The following is a 19,658-nucleotide window of genomic DNA, read 5'->3' on the forward strand; positions in this document are numbered from 1 at the left end:
AACGAAAAACCCCAAAACAAAAAATTGGTCATTATTAACTTACCTTCATGTCAATCCAAGCAACATCAAAACAACCTTTTTGTCAAGCAAAATCAATTCAAGAATTTGAGTGAACTTCACAAGGAATAGACTTGAGGCTGGGGTCAAGGCATCAAGAGCCACCACACACAGATGTGTCAAGGAATTATCTGAATCACAGACAACGTCAGAGGCATCTTACCTGAGCTAAGGAGAAGAATCACTGGACTGTTGCCCAGTGGTCCAGTGTCCTCTTTTCAGATGAGAGCAAGTTTTGTATTTCATTTGGAAACCAAGGTCCTAGAGTCTGGAGGAAGAGTGGAGAAGCTCATAGCCCAAGTTGCTTGAATTCCAGTGTTAAGTTTCCACAGTCTATGGTGATTTGGGGTGTAATGTCATCTGCTGGTGTTGGTACATCGTGTTTTTTTTTTTTTTTTTTTTGAAAACCAAAGTCACTGCACCCTTTAACCAAGATATTTTGGAGCACTTCATGTTTCCTTCTGCAGACCAGCTTCTTGAAGATGCTGATTTCATTTTCCAGCAGGATTTGGCACCTGCCCACACTGCCAAAAGCACCAAAATTTGGTTAAATGACCGTGGTGTTGGTGTTCTTGACTGGCCAGCAAACTGACCAGACCTGAACCCTATAGAGAATCTATGGGCTATTGTCAAGAGGAAAATAAGAAATAAGAGACCAAAAAACGTAGATGAGCTGAAGCCACTGTCAAAGAAACCTAGGCTTCCATACCACCTCAGCAGTGCCACAAACTGATCACCTCCATGCCACGCCGAATTGAGGCAGTAATTAAAGCAAAAGGAGCCCCTACCAAGTACTGAGTACATGTACAGTAAATGAACACTTTCCAGAAGGCCAACAGTTCACTAAAAAAAAAAAAAAAATGTTTTTTTATGAAGTATTTTATTTATATTTTATTTATTTATTTTATTTATTTATAATATTTTATATTTTTGATTTATATTATTTGTTAAGATAGTGAATTGGTGGGTTTTTGTTAAATGTGACCAAAAATCATCACAATTAAAAGTTTTTTTTTTTTTCAGTATTTATAAGTTTATATTGCAAAGTTCAAATTGTTGAACAACTTAAAGACTTCAGCTTTTATATTACAAAGCATTTGTGCTAATACGTAGATAGGGTTTACCCATTTTTTGGTCCATATATTAAAAAGTGGTTCACATAATAAATAATTTAAGTTCTTTACAACATATATGAAGCTTTTTGAAGATCAAATAAAAAAGGTTTATGACAACTGTTTAAATAAATATTTATTTTTTATACATGACAATTGTGTAGTAATAGTGTAGCTTGTGTTATTCCTTCTATTGTTGTATTATATATATAATTTATCATGGGTTTATTTTTAAAAACAATAACATAAAAAAACTCAAGGCGCTCTAGTGTGTTTTGTGAGTGATCTCTATTCAGTTTTTCACTGAAAATATTCAGTGCTGACTAGAATCCAATTAAATAATAAATGCGTAAGAAAAAAATGTAATATAGGCAATATGAATTCCATTTAATCTACAATAATTTGCCCCAAAAGGTACAAACAACTAATATCATCTATTATTTAATGTAAGGGTTTTATGGACCCCTAGGGGTCTGTAAAGGTATTGCATAGGCAAAATAGGGAGATTTGTACGCCCATGAAATGTTCGTCTGTTTATATTTCTGATTAATGGACTGATAAGAATTATGTAATTTTAGTTTTTAGTTTAGTTAGTTTGAAGTTTATTTAAAAATCAGAAATGTCATTTAAATATATATATATATATATATATATATATATATATATATATATATATATATATATATATATATATATATATATATATATATATATATTATACTGGTTAGCAGGATTAACCTCTAGTTCTATATTCCAAGTCTAAGTAAAATATACAAGATGATCAATACAAAAACTTTTGTTCTGACAACCGTGGAATCTAAATCTTGAGACGCATTACCTGCTTGAAATAGTATTAGGCTAATATTTATAATGTATCTGTGATTACTGCGCCATCTGCTGTGTTAAAATGCATGTCGACAAATGATATAAAAAGCTCATAGATCACAGATGTCTAAACCAGGGCCCACGGGACAAAGTCAGCCCATGATTAATTTATAATTTGGCTCGACATTGCAAAATTATATACTATTTATATTTTTGTTACTGATTCCTCCTCCTTCCTATCTGAAAGAGGTCTCAGGCTTAATTGTTGACAGGCTGAATCAGTAGATGCGTGTCTTTTGTATTTTCTATTCACGCTTTACTGTACCCTGTGTTGTGTGTTGAGCCTTTTCTAAATTCAGGGCCAACCAACATTGGTTAAAGCCGTTTCAAAAGTATATGGAAAAGTCTATGACCGTCAGCCAGATCCTGGTTAAAGTATATGGATCTTTGTTCAGCACTATGCAGGCTACCGATATAAAGTTGGTTCTACGTTTGACATTTGACATTTGTCAGACATTCAGCATAGGAAATCTTCAATAGTTCTTTGATTTGCCACAATGACAAGAAAAATGCTGTGTTCTAATTGTTTTCAAATGTTTAAGAGAACGCACAATGTGTTTTATTTGTTTTAATCTGCCTTAAGGTGTTGTAATGGATAGACCTTATAGTGTAAAAGTGCAGGATAGGGTCCGTCTGCAAAGTGTAAAACGAAGAGCAAAAGGCACAATTATTCCATCTAAAAGCTTCACTTGAGGAATGTATTAAAAAAATATGAAATATAATGAGTGTCTTATTACTGGATCATAAAAGAACATTTAGATGTTGGTTTTATTCACAGAATTATAGCACAACAAAAGTTATTGAAATGGAACAATTGAGAATAAGCTTGCAAAGCATTATAGAGATTGTGCAGTTTACCGCCCCCTAGAGGAAGATATTGCACTTGTTTTGACCATGTTTGAATGTGCTCTTCTATCTTAACTTCAAAAGCTGTGACTGTTACTGGTTTCTCGAACAACATTTTGATCTATCTATTTGTTCTGTTATAGTTCTGTGGCTTAAACCACCATCAAAATGTTTGTCTAATCTGTAACAAGACATAACTATTGAAGTTTTGTAATAAAACTGTGTGTGTTGTAAATTAATGTATTAAAATTTTAAAACAACTGCAAAACAATACTCTTTGCTAGCATTGTCTTAATTGTTGAATTTCAATAGCATGTTTTCTGTTATAGTTCTGTGACTAAAACAACTACAAAAAATATTCTTATGAAAACAGTAACAAGACACCATGAGGTTGATACAGAAGAGTGTATTTATTAGAAATGAATTATTTTTTGGTTTTAATTTCAATAGGGTGTACTTTTTTGGTGTCACACTTTTGTGAATATAACGGAAAAAAAAGAAGGAAAAAAAAGAAGATCTCACAAGGACCTGGAATCAGCCTACTGCATAACCACCAGATTATGGAATGATAATGCTTTTTAATGTTGTTTTTTCTTTTATTAATGTATTTATTAATAGTAATAATATAATAAGAACCACTATCACATATCTTGTTTACAATATTTTTCATTTAAATTCAAGTGAGCATTATAAGTGTTTGTCCTTATATCTTTCAAAGACCTTGGTGCACAAATTGCTCTTGCTTTGTTAATTATATATATATATATATATATATATATATATATATATATATATATATATATATATATATATATATATAACATTCAGGTGGAATCAATGTCAAAACAATATATAAGCTGTGATTAAAATATTAAACAATGTTATGTCATTGTCATTATGCTGCAGTTCTGGCGCCTCCGTCATACACTGTACGATGACACATGCATTTACAGCAGTGTTAACTCTGCGGAGCTACTCTCATTATCTGCATGTGCTTTTAAATGTTTCATTCGCGCGCTGGTCTGACCTATGCTTTTTCGGAGCGCTGCATTCACCGTTATCTCTTGCGCTAAAACTGTCAAAACACATAAGATTTACATGTAGACTCAGTTGGCTATGTCTAAAATGAAAGTAAACAGTTGAAAGAAAAACGTATATGTGCCTGTATTATAGTATACTAATACTGTATTATTAGTACTAATTTCTGTATTATAGTATACTAATACAGGCTGTATATTAGATGCGTGCATGTCTTAAAGGGGCCGTAGGCCTAATAAACATGATACTCTCTTTGAAGGGATAGATCACCCTAAAATTTCATTTCTGACATTATTTACTCACTGTCACATTGTCCCATACCTGTATTAATTTCTTCTCATGCTGAACACAAAATAAGCTATTTAGAAGAAAGTGGGTAACCAATCAGTTGCTGGTCCACGTTGAATTTGATAGTAGCAAAAAATACTCTGCAAGTCACTGTGGACCAGCAACTGTTTGGTTTTCCACGTTCCTCAAAATAGCATTTATGTTCAGAAGAAGAAGAAGAAGAAAAAAAAACTAATTCAGGTACTTTTGAGTGAGTAAATGGTGGAATAAAAACCAAACACTATGACATTGAATTGAAGAATCTTGTTTTTTTTTTTGGGGGGGGGGGGGGGGGGGGTGATCTGTTCCTTTAACGTTAATAAAACAACAAAACAAAAAAGAGAGAAAATTCATCCATTTGTGTTTTCTCAAGGAAAGGAGTGGGTTCATTTTAGGCTTTTACAGGAAATGCAGAAGATCATTCAGCCATCTAAAGACAGCTAAATATAGATTTTGCTGTATTTCCTTTCTGAAACTGTCTGGAAGTTGCAAAGATCATTTTCAAATAACAAATGAAATCGAATGGCTTACTAGTGCTGATGTTATTTAAGGTTTTTTTGTTTGTTTGTTTTTTAACCACAGCAAGACAGCAGTTTGGATGTAGCAGATAGCATTCTGAAGTTCTGGAACAAAGACTGATTTCTGAAAGCCTGTTTATGCAGTAATGGGTCCGATTAATAACATATTTAACTTGAATTTTATATAGTTAAATCCTCTTATAATGACCTAAACTGCAGCTCAAGTGTTTATAGAGTTTGTATTTACAGTTTGTAGAATCAGCCATTTTTGGAAATTTGTTGGGATTATGAATTATGCTTTGTCACAGGCTACTAGTTGTATTAAATTTGCTGAATATAATGCTTGTACATAAAACAAAATGTGGGGAAATTACCATTTTTGTCTGGCTTTTTAAAGATACGTTGTGTACTCTATCAAGCAGCAGTTAACTGTGTGTAAATGAAAGCTTGGGTTCAGTAAGGATTCTTTCCTTTTTTATTTTTATTTTTTAAATAGTACTTTTATTCAGTGAGGACACATTAAATTGACCAAAAGTGGCAGTAAAGGAATTAATGTGGGATTAAGATTTCTATTTAAGTTAAACTTAAAAAAATAATAATAATATTCATGAAAGGGTCCTGAAAAGCTATCTGTCACGGTTTACGCTGCCGGAAGAAACACGGAGCCGAGGATAAACGAAATAAGGCTTTTAATATATTCAACTCATGGAGCACAGTGGTAGACACACGTAAGTGAGTGAGTTAGTAGACCCGACAACACAGAACTGAAAGGACAGGGCTTATGTACCAAGGATAATGGGGAAACACAGGTGGATGGAATCACTAAATTAACAGGGACATGGAACACATGAGGGATAGAATAGACACACCTGGGAACTAATCAAACCAAACACGGAAGACAGAAACTGGGTCACAGGGGCAAAGACACACTAAATTAGACCAGGTATGTGACAGTACTCCCCCCTCCCGGTAGGTGCGTCCTCGCACCGTAGAAACAACCGAGGGAGGCGTGGGTTGGAACTTGGGAGGAGGTACCAGTGGAGGACAGTCTCCCAGGAGGGGGCCAGCAGAAGGGGACCACGGAAGGAGGAGCCAGGGAGGAGACGATGGAGGGAGGAGCCAGGGAGGAGACAGGAGCAGGAGGAGCCAGATGGTCCACCAGAGACCAGCCAGGACGGAGATCCAAGGTGGAGTCGACGGCGGGAGGAGCCATGGTGAAGGAGGGGTCGACGACACCAGGGGGCTGACAGGCGGAGACTGCACCGGTGGGTGAGGAGCCCAAGATGGAGCAGCACAGCCGCAGAGCCAGGGGGACGTCGAGGATCCGGAGGGCCTAGGTGGAGCAGAAGGCTCAGGCGACCAAGGCGGAGGAAGGGTCCTGGCAGACCGCTGTGGAGCCGGAGCGACCGAGGATGGAGGTGGAACCGGAGGGAAGGAGGAGCCTGACAGAGCCGGAGGGATGGAGTGACGAGGTGGAACCAGAGGAGTGGAGTCCCGAGGCGGCAGATGGTCGACGACTGACCAAGGTGGAGCCGGAGGGACGAGGGAGCCCGGTGGAACAGGTGGGATGACAGGCCATGGTGGAGACAAGGGAGCTAAGAGCCAAGGCGGAGCCGCTGGGTCGAAGGACCGAGGAGGAGTCCAGGGCTCGGAGGCTGGAGGCGGAGACAGGGCCTTAACGCGCCAAGGCAGAGCTGGAGACTGGCAGTCCAGTGGCGAACCATCGCGCCCCGATGGTGCGGACTGAGGGTGAGCTGCAGGACTGACTGGCACCAGCAGGGATGGCGAGGAACTGGCTGGTCTAGTAGGAGGACAGAGAGGAAGGATGGGAGGAAGGACAGGAGGATCAGGGCTGGACGGAACCAGCGAAAGTGGAGTAGAGGGACCAGCAGGTTTGGGAGGAGGTGGGAGAGGGAGGCTGGGAGGGAATACAGGAGACACAGAAGGTTCAGGGCTGGGCGGAACCAGAGGAGACACAGAAGGTTCAGGGCTGGGCGGAACCAGCGGAGACACAGAAGATTCAGGGCTGGGCGGAACCAGCGGAGACACAGAAGATTCAGGGCTGGGCGGAACCAGCGGAGACACAGAAGATTCAGGGCTGGGCGGAACCAGCGGAGACACAGAAGATTCAGGGCTGGGCGGAACCAGCGGAGACACAGAAGATTCAGGGCTGGGCGGAACCAGCGGAGAAACAGAAAATTCATGTCTGGATGGAACCAGCGGAAATGGAGCAGAGGAAATGACTGGAGGAGGTAGGAGTGGGAGACGGAGAGGGTATACAGGGGAATCAGGGCTGGATGGAACCAGCGGGGAAACAGGAAAATTTGGGATTACCTCCATAGACCAGTCCATCAGATCCAGAACTTGCTCCATATGATCTTCAGAGACTGCATACAGCTCACCCTCAGTCGCAGGAGTGTGGGCAGGGCTTTCCTCCACGCCCTCGATCTCCACTAGGACTCCCACGATGCACGGTGTTGCCGGCTCACACACCTGGTCAGTCGCGCTCTCGAGATCCTGTTCCCTGTCAGTGGATGGCTCGGGCTCTGCGGCTGCGGTGGGCTCTGGCTCCGTGCGGCGTGATGGTGGCTGACTGGTCTCTGGGTCGGGAGTGGGGCTGGCGAGGTCCTCTATGGGGCAGACGGTGAGAGGTGAACCATTTCTCGCCAGAGTCCACTCCACGAATGCAGCGAAATCCTCCCGAGGACCATCTTCGGGCGACAACACTCTGCACTTGGAGTTCAGGCTGGCGTTGTAGAAGGCACAGAGCGCGTCGTCCGGGTAGCTGGTGGCATTAGCTTACAGAAGAAACCCTTGAAACCCTGGTCCTCGAGAGAACGTCCTTCCTGCTCCAGCATGAGGAGGAGGAATCCGGGGCTAGAGAGGGGATCCATCAACACTACGAAACAAAAAGACTGAAAAAACAAAAACAAAACGGAGGGAAAAACACGCAGTTTTCTACTTTCTTTTTCAGGTCGGGTCTTCTGTCACAGTTTACGCTGCCGGAAGAAACACGGAGCCGAGGATAAACGAAATAAGGCTTTTAATATATTCAACTCATGGAGCACAGTGGTAGACACACGTAAGTGAGTGAGTTAGTAGACCCGACAACACAGAACTGAAAGGACAGGGCTTATGTACCAAGGATAATGGGGAAACACAGGTGGATGGAATCACTAAATTAACAGGGACATGGAACACATGAGGGAATAGACACACCTGGGAACTAATCAAACCAAACACGGAAGACAGAAACTGGGTCACAGGGGCAAAGACACACTAAATGAGACCAGGTATGTGACACTATCATTGTTTACACAAGAGTATGAAGCACTATTATATTGATGATAATGATAATGTTTCTCAAGTCCCAAATCAGTGAATCAAAATGATTTCTGAAGGATCTTGTGATCCTGAAGACTGGAGTAACATGGCTAATGAAAATTCATCACATGAATGAATTACACTTCAGAATATATTAAAATTGCCATAAAAAAATAATAAATGCATATTTTTTTTATCAAATAAATTCTGCCTAGGTGAGCACAACAGACTGTAAAAACCTGATAAAAATCATGTCAACCCCAAACAATTCAATGGCAATGTAGATAAAAATGTGTAAAAGGTGCTCATAAATTACAACATCTGTGACCATTTATACAAAAGTGCGAAATTATTTATAATCAAAATGTTCACAACTTCACAGTAAATAACATTGACAGTACAACTCATATCAGTGCTTTGGTGCAATATACTGCTGGCATATTGAACTGTACTGCTCATGTGAGTGACACAGGCTTGAGTCTGACCTGCATTCCATTTCACTTCTCCAATAAATCTGTCACTCTTTAATGTCTTGCCAAAACAAACAATTAAATTTTTTGTGCAATACCATCGGTCAACCTCAAGATGGCATCATTCAACCTGAAAATATTCAAATATTCAAATATTCGTGAGACATCGAATATCATCATATATTTATTGAACTATGAATTGAATTTGACCTCTTCTGTTAGCAGCGAAGGTCAGTCAAGTGTGAAGAGAGTAGATGTTAAGATTGTTTGCTGAACTGGAGGGCCATCCTTAGGGTGGTGTAACTGGTGCAACCTTGTTCGTGAGTGGGACAGAACTTAGGGGGACCCAAAACCCCTCCAATCAGTGACACCAAAATTCCCTCCTATATTTTAGTTCACTTCCTTTCTGTAGATAAAAGGTTCTCTGAAGCACCAGCAAGTGAAGGACGGAGCCTCTCTTATTCAACCTATTTCCCAGCCTGCCTTTCCTCTTCCTGTCTGTAAATCTGTTCCATGTCCTGACTATCCCCCGGAGAGCATGTACCCCACTACTTCATTTACAAATCTCCAAGATAACGTCTGGTCACTGACTATCAGACAGCAAAATCAGACCAACGCTGCTGTTCAAGAGTACGAGTCCAGTTTTTAAATCTGCTTTAAATCTAATTCAAACCTGGAAACAGATTTTAAAGGGATCATGACATGTCCTTTTTATTATTTTAAAACATTATTTATAAGAACATTTGATATATAAGACATTTCTGTGTCAGTAATCAGATACATATTGCCACATCATGTGAGCTCTTTCATGCAAATGGTCAGACCTGCTTCCATAGAAGCTACATGAGCACTGAAGCGCAATGCTCTTTGGGACGTTCTCAAGTCATGCTGGATAACATTTGCACCAAATAATTGTATTCCTTTAAGAACTAGCACAGTGGGACTATTTCGTGTTTATGATTCTGGGCGGAGGAGGATGTTCAAACACATAACGTTATCACCTTAATCTTGATCACAGAGAGGAGGGAGTTATGGAAGTTCACAGAGTGGATGAAGCAAAATAAACGTTTTCTATTGAAAACTCTTATTACTCATGTAGTGACTCTCACATACACACCCAGAAAGACCAGTTAGACCCGCAGAACGCTAACTTTTCTCCTTCCACTCAGTATACAGGTGACGTGATTCAAACATTTGTATTTATTTATCGAGGGCCACCCACAGCAGGAAACGGTAAAAAATAGCTTCTTAGTAAATTCTCCAGCCGGTTTTCATCTACAACTGATACAAGAATAGGGTTACAGCAAGTACTAAAACTTGACCGTCAGGTTTGACTAGACAGGTAACGTCTTCCACCTGTAAGATTTACATAACCCACAAGTAGCAAATCCATCCAATCTTATTTCTTCATACAACCAGTGAACAAGTTGCAGTTATGTGCAGTTATTTTCACGCAAAAAAATGTAACATTGAGTAACACGTTTTTTTCCCCCCCTTTGTGGCAAGTCAACAGGGTCAGAATTATGCCAAAGGTGAATCGCGTTTGCATCCAAAAAGATGAATTTGGCATAGTTAAAAATGCTATTAGTGAACACGTTGGTACAACATTTTGTCGGACAAACTTTTATTTTTAGTAGTACTTTCAAACGATTAAATTGCATTCAAAATAAAAGACATTTGAAAAGGCAGCATTTGAGAGCAGAATGTATCCTTCCTTGCCTTTGATATCCCCCAATCCCATGCATTTCATTCCATGACGGCTGAGCTTTGAAAGTTGTGTTGGCAGTCAGTTTGTTTGTAAATGTATATTTCTGACAAACTTTTTGCACTTTTGATGCTAATTCTATAGAGACAACAATATTATAGTAATTAAATATTTGTTTAGTCATCACCAAAATTCTATTTGGTTGTACATTATTAAACAATTACGCTGCCTCAGAAGCCTGTCCGAAATTGTTTCACAAGGTGCCTTTGTGCAGAAATGCTGTCTGCAAAGTTATTGCCTGATAGGGCTACAAGTCAGCTGCCTATATGTTAAAGGTCCCTTTATTCGCGCTTTATTGAAGCTTTGTGTTTACAGTGTACAATATAACGTGTAAATTTTTTGCGTGTAAAAAAAAAAACAGTATTTTTCACACAATTCACCTATCTGTATACCGCTGTTTCCACTGTAATAAAAACGGGCTGATGACTTCCTTGTTCTATAAAGTTCCTCCTTCAGAAATACATAACGAGTTCTGATTGGGCCAGCGGTTCCTGTGTTGTGATTCGACAGCAACTGAGCGTGCACTGCCCTCCTGCTAACGTGACTGGGCTAGAACGCACGTGCTGGAGATGTACTTATAATCACAGGAGTGTTTTTACTGAAGGGATGCGCATGAAAAACATGAAAACCGTATTCGTTTTTTTTTTTTTTGCACAGCCCTAACATCTAGTTAACAAAGCTAAACAGCATTGCCCTTTGTGTAATAAATTACAGAAACTTTAAAAAGCACCAATTTAAATAATAAAATACACTTACCGGTTGTGGTCCATAAACAACGCCTTCTCCAGACAAAGAGGGAACTGCTCCATCTTTCAAGAATAATCTTTGAGCGAATCCGGCATTAAACTGATTGAGATTGAGGAAGTTGTCCTCAGCAAGCTGTCCTAAGCAAAATGTGCACATAGTTTTACATGTGGATTATAATTTTCGGGAACCGAGTTAAACATAAATTGTAACCTTTAATCTTCAAGTACAGAGTCCCTGGGAAGCCCAAACAAAGATGATTGGACTCTAAGATGAAAATAACAGCGTTTCAACGACATGGCAAACAAAAACACAGCTCTTCCTTCTTTGTTGGAGCCATAGACAGTAAAAGAAATGGACACAGCAACCCCATTGGAACTCAACTGAGACAATTGAAGCCCATTTTTAGCACTTCTGTTTCTGACGCGCAGACTCAAACGAAGCTTGATGACGTCAGCAACCTGTCTGACAGATGTAAATGTTCTAGTACATGTGCGTGCAAACTGTCATCGTTAATCTTGCAGAGACGGCGAGCTTGAGCGGGGAGTTCTTTGTCGTGAGTGAGCAGGAGTAAGTATTCTGATTAATTATTTTGTATAGTATTTTAAAATGTAACGCCAGTACGCCATATTAAGTTAATTGCCTGCGAGCTTCTCCTCCTGTCTGTACGGTAATGTGACAGAGAGTTGAGTGGTTATGACGCAATCGTTAGCCTATTTTTTACAAAAACTGTTTCTACGGGGCCATAATGTAACATAGAAGGTAATGGAGCCCTTTATACATTGTCGTGTATCTTTAGAAATAAATAATGGACAAATGGAGTCTTTAAACGCCTCAGATGTAAAGTTATTCGCTGTCAAAGTGACGCCAAAATGAATGGGAGTCAATGGGAATGCTAACGCAAGTGAAGTTCTGCTACAAGAAGGCAGCACGCAGCCGACTTCAACTTCCGGTCGACTTCCTTGCCGCCTGGTTGGAGCGCAACAAGACCACGCCTCCCTTTTTGTGAATTCATGTGGGCGGAGGTTAGTCAAATAACTGTTTTAGTGACGTCATTACTGCAGGAACTAGAGGGATGCAGTCCAAACGGGTCGTTTTTTGTAGGCGAATTTTGTTAAATAAAATATGTCGCTTGGCATTGAACTTTGAGCTTTAGCATTTTACAGATATTATTTATTACTCAAACAAGAACATTACACACTAACTAAAGTTTAACACATGGGATCACGAAGAAGGGGACCTTTAATATGTTAACAAAAACTTATTTCGGATGCGATTAATCATGATGACAGCACACATTTTTAGGGTAGGCGATTTCAGAAAGGCTAGTAATAGCAAGCTAGTGTCTTAATTTGCTTGGAGCACACACATTCTTCTTTGAAGCTCTTGACAAGAGGAATAGACAGAAACCAGCTGTCAGTTGGTGTACAGAATGTATTTGAGGAAGGTTTCATGATACATTTGAATGGAATTGTTGGCAGGAGTCCATCATAAGTTTCCTCAGAGAGGGATGAGTTCACTGTAGGATCAAATGTGTTGAACAAATAGGAATGGTCATCACAGACATATATGAAACCATTTCTATTAAAGGTGGTTTAATGTTGACATACAACCACAAAATGGCTAAATTGTGAGAAATCGTTGCAAAATTACAAAGATCTGGAACAGACTACAAATATCCTTAGAAAATGTAAACTAATAAAACATACAGCCAGCTTTGGCATAACCACATGCCAAAAATATATATATTTTTTGTTTTTGTTTAGATGAATATACATTTTTACATTCCATTTGAAAAGTTCAGAATTGTTCTCAACTTTTGAGCTGCCCCTCTCCAAAATGATAATCTTACAATTGATATTTATGTGTACAACAGTAGATTCAAATGGCTACAATTCTAAAAATACAGTACAAAACTATAAATTACATTTCTTTTGATGATTAGAGAGGAATGATACTTTTATAAAAGTGAAATTCTCAAAAGATCGATTAAATCGCAACTTTCTCTCATTTTTCCTTGATAAAATTCAAGTTTATTTATCTGTGCTCTTGGTTAAGGTCTTTTTTAACAACATTTGGCAGGAATGCTTTGGAAGGTTTTCTGTATCTGATAGTTTGTTTGGAAGCCATGTAAAGAATTTAAGGCATTGAAGGGAACTCTTCTTGAGCTTACTCGTCTTGTAAGATGCTCCTTTTACGGAGTGAAGAATTTGTAATTTTATGTCTTAGTCAGGTTCAGTTCTTCAGTTGTGTAGAAAATCCCCAAAAATTATTGTTTCTTAAAACAGGTTATTGCCAATCCCTTAAATGGCACAATAAGAGCATAGACGGAAAGCAGTTTCTTTTCCAATATGTCCTACAGAGAGGGAGTTGTTCGGTTGGTTCAGTGTTGAGCATGTTTGAACAGGGTTATTGAGGATCTGCGTTAACACCAGTCAGCAATGTAGTCAAAGTCTACAAACATCTCCTGCTCGCTGACTGTCAGAACCCTCGGCTCACGAGGCGGAGTCAATATAGGTGCCTCTGAGGTGAATTCATCGTCAAAGTTACTAACATCTTCACGGCCTTTGATAGTTGGCAAAAATGGAGGCGGGATCTTCTTTGCCAGCAGTGCAGCCCAATCCATATCCTGAGGAAGAATAAACAAATGTGTGGTAAGGAGATTTTCAGTGACATTTGAAAATTAAAAAAGAGGTTAAACAGATGGCCTACTCTGAAAAACGGATGACTCTTTACTTCCTCTGCATCTCGTTCCCCAGCGCCGAGACGCCGCTCTGGATTTCTCCTTAATAACTGGATAAGGAAGAGAAACTTTAAAGCTTATAAACATCGTTAGTTGGTAAATTAAATAGAGAATATAAAAGTGCCAAAAAGAAACAGTCTTTTCTAATAAAGCTGTGTTGTGATTTTAAGGAATGCCTTTAGCTATAAAATGAGCTGTAGTCTAGGAAAATTGGTTAAACTGGTAGCAGGAAACATCCAAACATACCCTTCTCATTATGGAAATGGCTTCTGTGGAGAGGAACTTTGGATAGCGAACTTCATCGTTAACAATACTGTCAAACACCTCCTCTTCATCATCACCAGGGAACGGGGACTGTAGTTGAAATAATATAAAGAATATTTAAGATAATGAAGTACTGGGGGAAAATAGTCTATTCAAATGATACATATTGTAGTTAATAATTATTTAATGTGCAATTAGTGTTAAACTAAATTATGCAATTTAAAAATGCACACCATTCTTTATGCCCCTTGACCTGTACGTATATTCACAATTTAAGACAGAACGTTCAAGGAATTCTTTTTTTTTTTTTTTTAGTTTGCAACTGCCACAAGCAACACGCCTAACCAAACCACACTGAGAACTGTTCACATGGGATGCAGTCTTGCTTTAAACAACAACAACAGTTTGATGGAGTGCAACAAAATGGAACAGAATGCAGAAAACTTGAAATACGTTTTGCAAAGTATGAACTGCTTGACACACTATGTTAAGAACATGGTGCCCAGCTGGGTTTCCATCACCCTGTTTTTATGTGCACACATTAGAATCAAGTGATGTATTGTTTGAACACTGTATTTCCAATAAAAATGCCTTAATTCGCAAAAATGTTTTTACGCTCGCTTGAGGTGGTTTCTGACTTCTGCGAAAAAGGTCAATGTGAATAATGGGAGATGGAAATGCATTTTGCAAATAAATTCCTCCAAGCGCATCAAAAAAGTAATGTGACTTTGCGCTATGGGATGACAAATTCTGACTAATCAGCGGACCATTCTTGTTCCACAGCATCTGAAATATTGTTATATTGTCATCCGGTAAAATGCCAGAGCAAAGTCCGTCAATCAAAGTATTTCTGTACAATTGCCTCCCAGAATTGTTAAATTACTGCGTTCCCAAACAGCAGCATTCACCTCCGAAAGCAATAACTGCATTCATTGCGTTTCTTCTGCTTGTTCTGAGGTGCAAGTAATTATATAGCAAAATCATTATATCCAGTAGCTTCTCCTACTTTTCTTAGTGATGTATAGTGCAAGTTTATCAGGAACTGATAATTTTGTTTTCTTTAACTAGTTGGATGAGAAAGGTGCTTGTTTGCAAATGTTTTGTTCGATATTCCAATTTTAGTTTAAGTTAAATTCACAACTTTGGATGGAAACCCGGCTAGTGAGACATTAAATAGCACAGATGGAATGTCTAAAGTTCTGTGCGAACGGTCCACTGCTCTACATCAGGCAGGTTGACAAACTCTGTTGCATGGATTTCTGTGGACTGTGAACCAGTGACAGCCTTAGGTTAAGTTATACATACAGTAAAATACGAAGAGTTCTCAAGTCACAAAAAATTTTAAGTCACATTTTATGACTTTTTAAAGATTTACTCATCCGAAGTAATAATGTAACAGAAACTGTTTTAATTTTAGTCACGCAAATTAATGTAAATAATCTTTTTAGGGGTCATGCAATTAATTTACTGTGATATGATACATTGAATTAGCTTATTTTTTTAAACCAATCAAGTAAACGACATTAAGTTTACTCCCAATAAATTTCCCCTTGAGGATCAATCAAGTATCCATCCATCTATCATACCTCTCCAACCAACATCTCAAAGATGAGAACTCCCAGACCCCACCAGTCCACCGCTCTTGTGTACGAAGTCTCGGTTAAAACTTCTGGAGCTAAGAACTCAGGAGTTCCACAGAATGTACTAGTGCGATCTCTGAAGCCCATTCCTACATGATGGGAGATGGAATGAGTTACACCCACATTACTGACGACAACACAAATCACTCAAACATTAGTAACATTAGTAATAAAAATACACTATGTCTACCTTCTTTGCAGAGACCAAAATCTGCAATCTTGACATATCCCTCAGTATCCAGCAAAAGGTTATCTAGCTTCAAATCCCTGCAGAATAAAGTTCATGACAGTCACATGATGTAGTTCATAAAACGTTCATGAAGCCTTCGGTTTTTACACCGAGGACTGACACTTACCTGTATACTATTTTATGGTCATGCAGAAATTGCAGCCCCGAGACTACACAAGCAGCATAGAAACTGAGGACATAAAAACAAGTCGTTTCAGATGGAAATCCAATTTTTAGCTTTTTATATGGGAAACGATCATATCAAAGTGACAGCAGCAGTAGTAAATTCTGTCACTCACATGGAGCGCCGCTCAGAGAACACGTCTGCATGAATGTGCATCATCAGGTCTCCTCCTGCTGCGTATTCCATGACAAAACACACATGCTCCTTGGTTTGGAAACAAGCGAAGAGGTTCACCAGGAACGGATGCCGAACACTGTTCACCGTCTCAAAGATCCTCTTCTCACACATGAGGCTGTGGATAGATATTAATATGAAGCGTAAACGGATAGTTAAGAAAACATGTCAATTAACAAACATTTCTTTTTTTCAGGTTCAAATTTAGATGAGGCATAGTTACTTTAGGTGCTATATTTAAGATTTTCTACATCATATTGTCATGTAGTGAGACCAATGCTTTTTTTTATATATTTTATTGTAATATCAATCCATTAACCCCTGTGGCACTCCACAGTTAGGATGTATACTTGAGGAGGACTGATGACCAATACAAACACGAAAACATCTGTTGGACAGGTAGGAATGGAACCACTGTAAGACCCTGCCATGCAGGCCTACAGATGTCTCCAAATGTGTCAACAGAACCTCATGATTAACCAGATCAAAAGCAGCACTCAGATCTAATAAAACTAAAGCCATGGATTTCCCAGAAACAGTTTCTGTAAATATATCACATGAGGCTCTTAAAAGGGAGGATTCACTTCTGTGTAAAGCTTTGAAGCCAGACTCAAACATCTAATAAACAGAATTAACAGTCAAATAAGATTGTAACTTGTGAAAAAGATTTTGGAAAAAAATCCAAGTCCAGGCACTCAATAGGATGCAAAAGTTAAAAAGCCTTTAATGGTTGGGCTAAAGCATTAAAACACCAACGCGTATCGGCCCATTGGCCTTCATCAGGGTGTTGGTAACAAACAGACAGAATCACGCAGTACTTATAGTTGCATTGGTTTCAGGTGTGCCACTCTGGCACTTGTAACACAATTTTTTGGCCACTAGAGGCAATAGTTCAGATAATGGCTAATACCAAAGATCAAACCATACAAATACAAGATAAGGGATCTCCAAGTGGAAGAAAAAAAAAAAAAAAACAGGAGAGAGTAACACCAATACAAACATCTTGTGTACTCCACACAATTATATCCATAAAGTCAAATAAATGTGTAGAGGCTAGTTACCCATCTTACTTCTGGATTCATTGTCAAGATAGTTCCAAAGCAACAGGAGAAAAATATTATTATGGGCATTACAGTACATTAAAAGAACAGTCAACATTCACGGACAACAATACACTGTCCCTATTGAGACACAACTTTTACAAAAAAGGTGAGAGGTCAAAGTCTTCATTAAGACCTGGATGACTAGTAGCCCTCAAGGAATAGATCCAATATGTCTCCCTTTGTTTACAAGGCAAAATAATCAAATTTAAGCGAGACTGTAATGACTATAGTAATTGTTCTATATATGGCTGGGGCAAGAAGGGACACCTGACAAAAAGAAGAGTGTCTTTTAATCTTCCAAGCACTGATGATGAGAATTATGATGAAACTCATGACCGTGACAAAATTGCTGATGTGTATGACAGAAATGCTTTTTTGGAATCTCGCCCCAGACAGCACAACCAACCTTACAAAAGAGGAAGAGGAAAACGCGGAGGGGTGGAAAGCGGCAGAACCCACTCTCAGGAACCACCAATCACAAGGAGCCGGTTGAAGCATCGGTAGTAATTAATATTTCAGACCTCCCCCTCTCTGATGACTGCGTTTCTGTCTTGTCCAAGGGTCTCTCATTTTCTCCTACATATTCAGGTAGACCATTTGACACCAAAGTGGACCTCTATCGATTCTATAGAAGTCTACATTTGAAGGCCTGGTACTCCCAGAACGCACAGGGTGCAGCTACCTACTCAACCACCACGGTAAACTCTTCTTTTCGGCCCAAGTCTACTTTTTCACCTTGTACCACCAATCCCATATTGACTACTTTCACCAAAAAGGTGTCCTATGAAGTAGAAAAGCTTTACAGTAAACAAAAAAAGATCACCCAGCATAATCTTACACAAAATGAATCTCAAGCACTTAAGTGGCTTTCGGAGAGAGATGATATAATCATAAAAAGTGCTGATAAGGGTGGTGCTGTCTGTGTGTGGGACAAGAAGAAGTATATAAGTGAAGCTCTTCGCCAGCTAGACAACACTCAGTATTACTCAAAGCCCTCATCCAATCCAATGAACACTATAAGAAGAGAGCAGGAGCAATTGCTTAATGAGGCAAAATCACATAATTGGATTACTAAGAGAGAATATGAGTTTTTGCTTTGTCAACACCCACGTTATTCTACTTTTTATATGCTCCCCAAAGTCCACAAGGATCTGGAAAATCCACCTGGCAGACCGATAATCAGCGGGAATGACTCAATAACAGAACCTGCTTCCAAGTTTGTGGATTATTTTATCAAGCCATTTGTGGCAGATTTACCTTCTTATATTCAAGATACTACACAGGTTTTAAAGAAAATTGAACAAATAGGCAACATAGGCTCCTGCATTATGGCCACAATGGATGTGGAGTCCCTATATAGCAATATTGTACATAACGAGGGTTTAGAGGCTTTGAAACACTATCTCTCATCCAGACCTGAACATTTGATGCCTCCCAGTGACTTTATAGTGCAACTTACTGAGTGGACTTTAAAGAACAACATCTTTCTCTTTCAAGACATATTGTATAGACAAGAAAAGGGGACTGCAATGGGTGCTTGTTTTGCTCCCAACTATGCCAATCTGTTTCTAGGCTTATGGGAGGAACGCTATATATTTTCCCACGTCAACCCTTTTAAAGATAAAATCTTGTGGTGGGGTAGATATATTGACGATGTGATTTTGATGTTCTCAGGTTCAGAAAAAGAACTTGTAGACTTCCATGTATATGTTAATAGCTTAAATGAGAACCTTAAATTTAGTTTGGATTATGATTTACACACTATCAACTTTCTTGATCTACGGATCTCAAAAGATAATGAGGGATTCCTACATACATCTATCTTCAGAAAGTCAACAGATCGTAATACCTTGCTGCATGCTAATAGTTTTCATCCCCCATGGCTTATTGATAACATACCCTTTGGACAGATCCAGAGACTTAGGCGTATATGTGATTCAGATCAGGATTTCCAGCATCAGTCTTTGGATATGCAGCGGCGTTTTCAACAAAGAGGTTACCAAACAAAAACTCTTGTTCAAGCTCATAATCGAGCCCAATCACTTGAAAGGAAGAGCTTGCTTCAGTCTAGACCCAATAGAGTATCAACACAGAAACCCTATTTTGTCACTCATTACAGCAAGGAGGCTGTCCAGATTAAACACATTATAAAGAAAAACTGGAACATTATTGAATGTGACCCGACTTTACGGGAAATATTCACGGAACCCCCTGGAATCAGTTTTAGGAGGGCCC

The 19,658-nt window shown here is 39.0% G+C and overlaps 1 protein-coding gene across 2 annotated transcripts in view; it reads right to left on the reverse strand.

Moving 5' to 3' along the window:
* Positions 1–12,502: 12,502 nt before the first annotated feature.
* The window catches only part of LOC128015534 (serine/threonine-protein kinase N2-like), a 45,895-nt gene continuing 38,739 nt past the window's right edge, over positions 12,503–19,658 (reverse strand). For both annotated transcript variants that reach the window (XM_052599417.1, XM_052599416.1), the window contains exons 16-22: positions 16,262–16,438; positions 16,090–16,152; positions 15,924–16,000; positions 15,680–15,822; positions 14,076–14,183; positions 13,799–13,879; positions 12,503–13,715 (exon numbers count right to left, since the gene is read on the reverse strand). In XM_052599417.1, coding sequence (XP_052455377.1) covers positions 13,512–13,715; positions 13,799–13,879; positions 14,076–14,183; positions 15,680–15,822; positions 15,924–16,000; positions 16,090–16,152; positions 16,262–16,438 — 853 coding nt within the window. In that variant the 3' untranslated portion in view covers positions 12,503–13,511. The remainder of the gene's footprint in view (positions 13,716–13,798; positions 13,880–14,075; positions 14,184–15,679; positions 15,823–15,923; positions 16,001–16,089; positions 16,153–16,261; positions 16,439–19,658) is intronic.

The sequence above is a fragment of the Carassius gibelio genome, chromosome A6 (genome assembly GCF_023724105.1).
Source record: "Carassius gibelio isolate Cgi1373 ecotype wild population from Czech Republic chromosome A6, carGib1.2-hapl.c, whole genome shotgun sequence".
NCBI classification, from domain to species: domain Eukaryota; kingdom Metazoa; phylum Chordata; class Actinopteri; order Cypriniformes; family Cyprinidae; genus Carassius; species Carassius gibelio.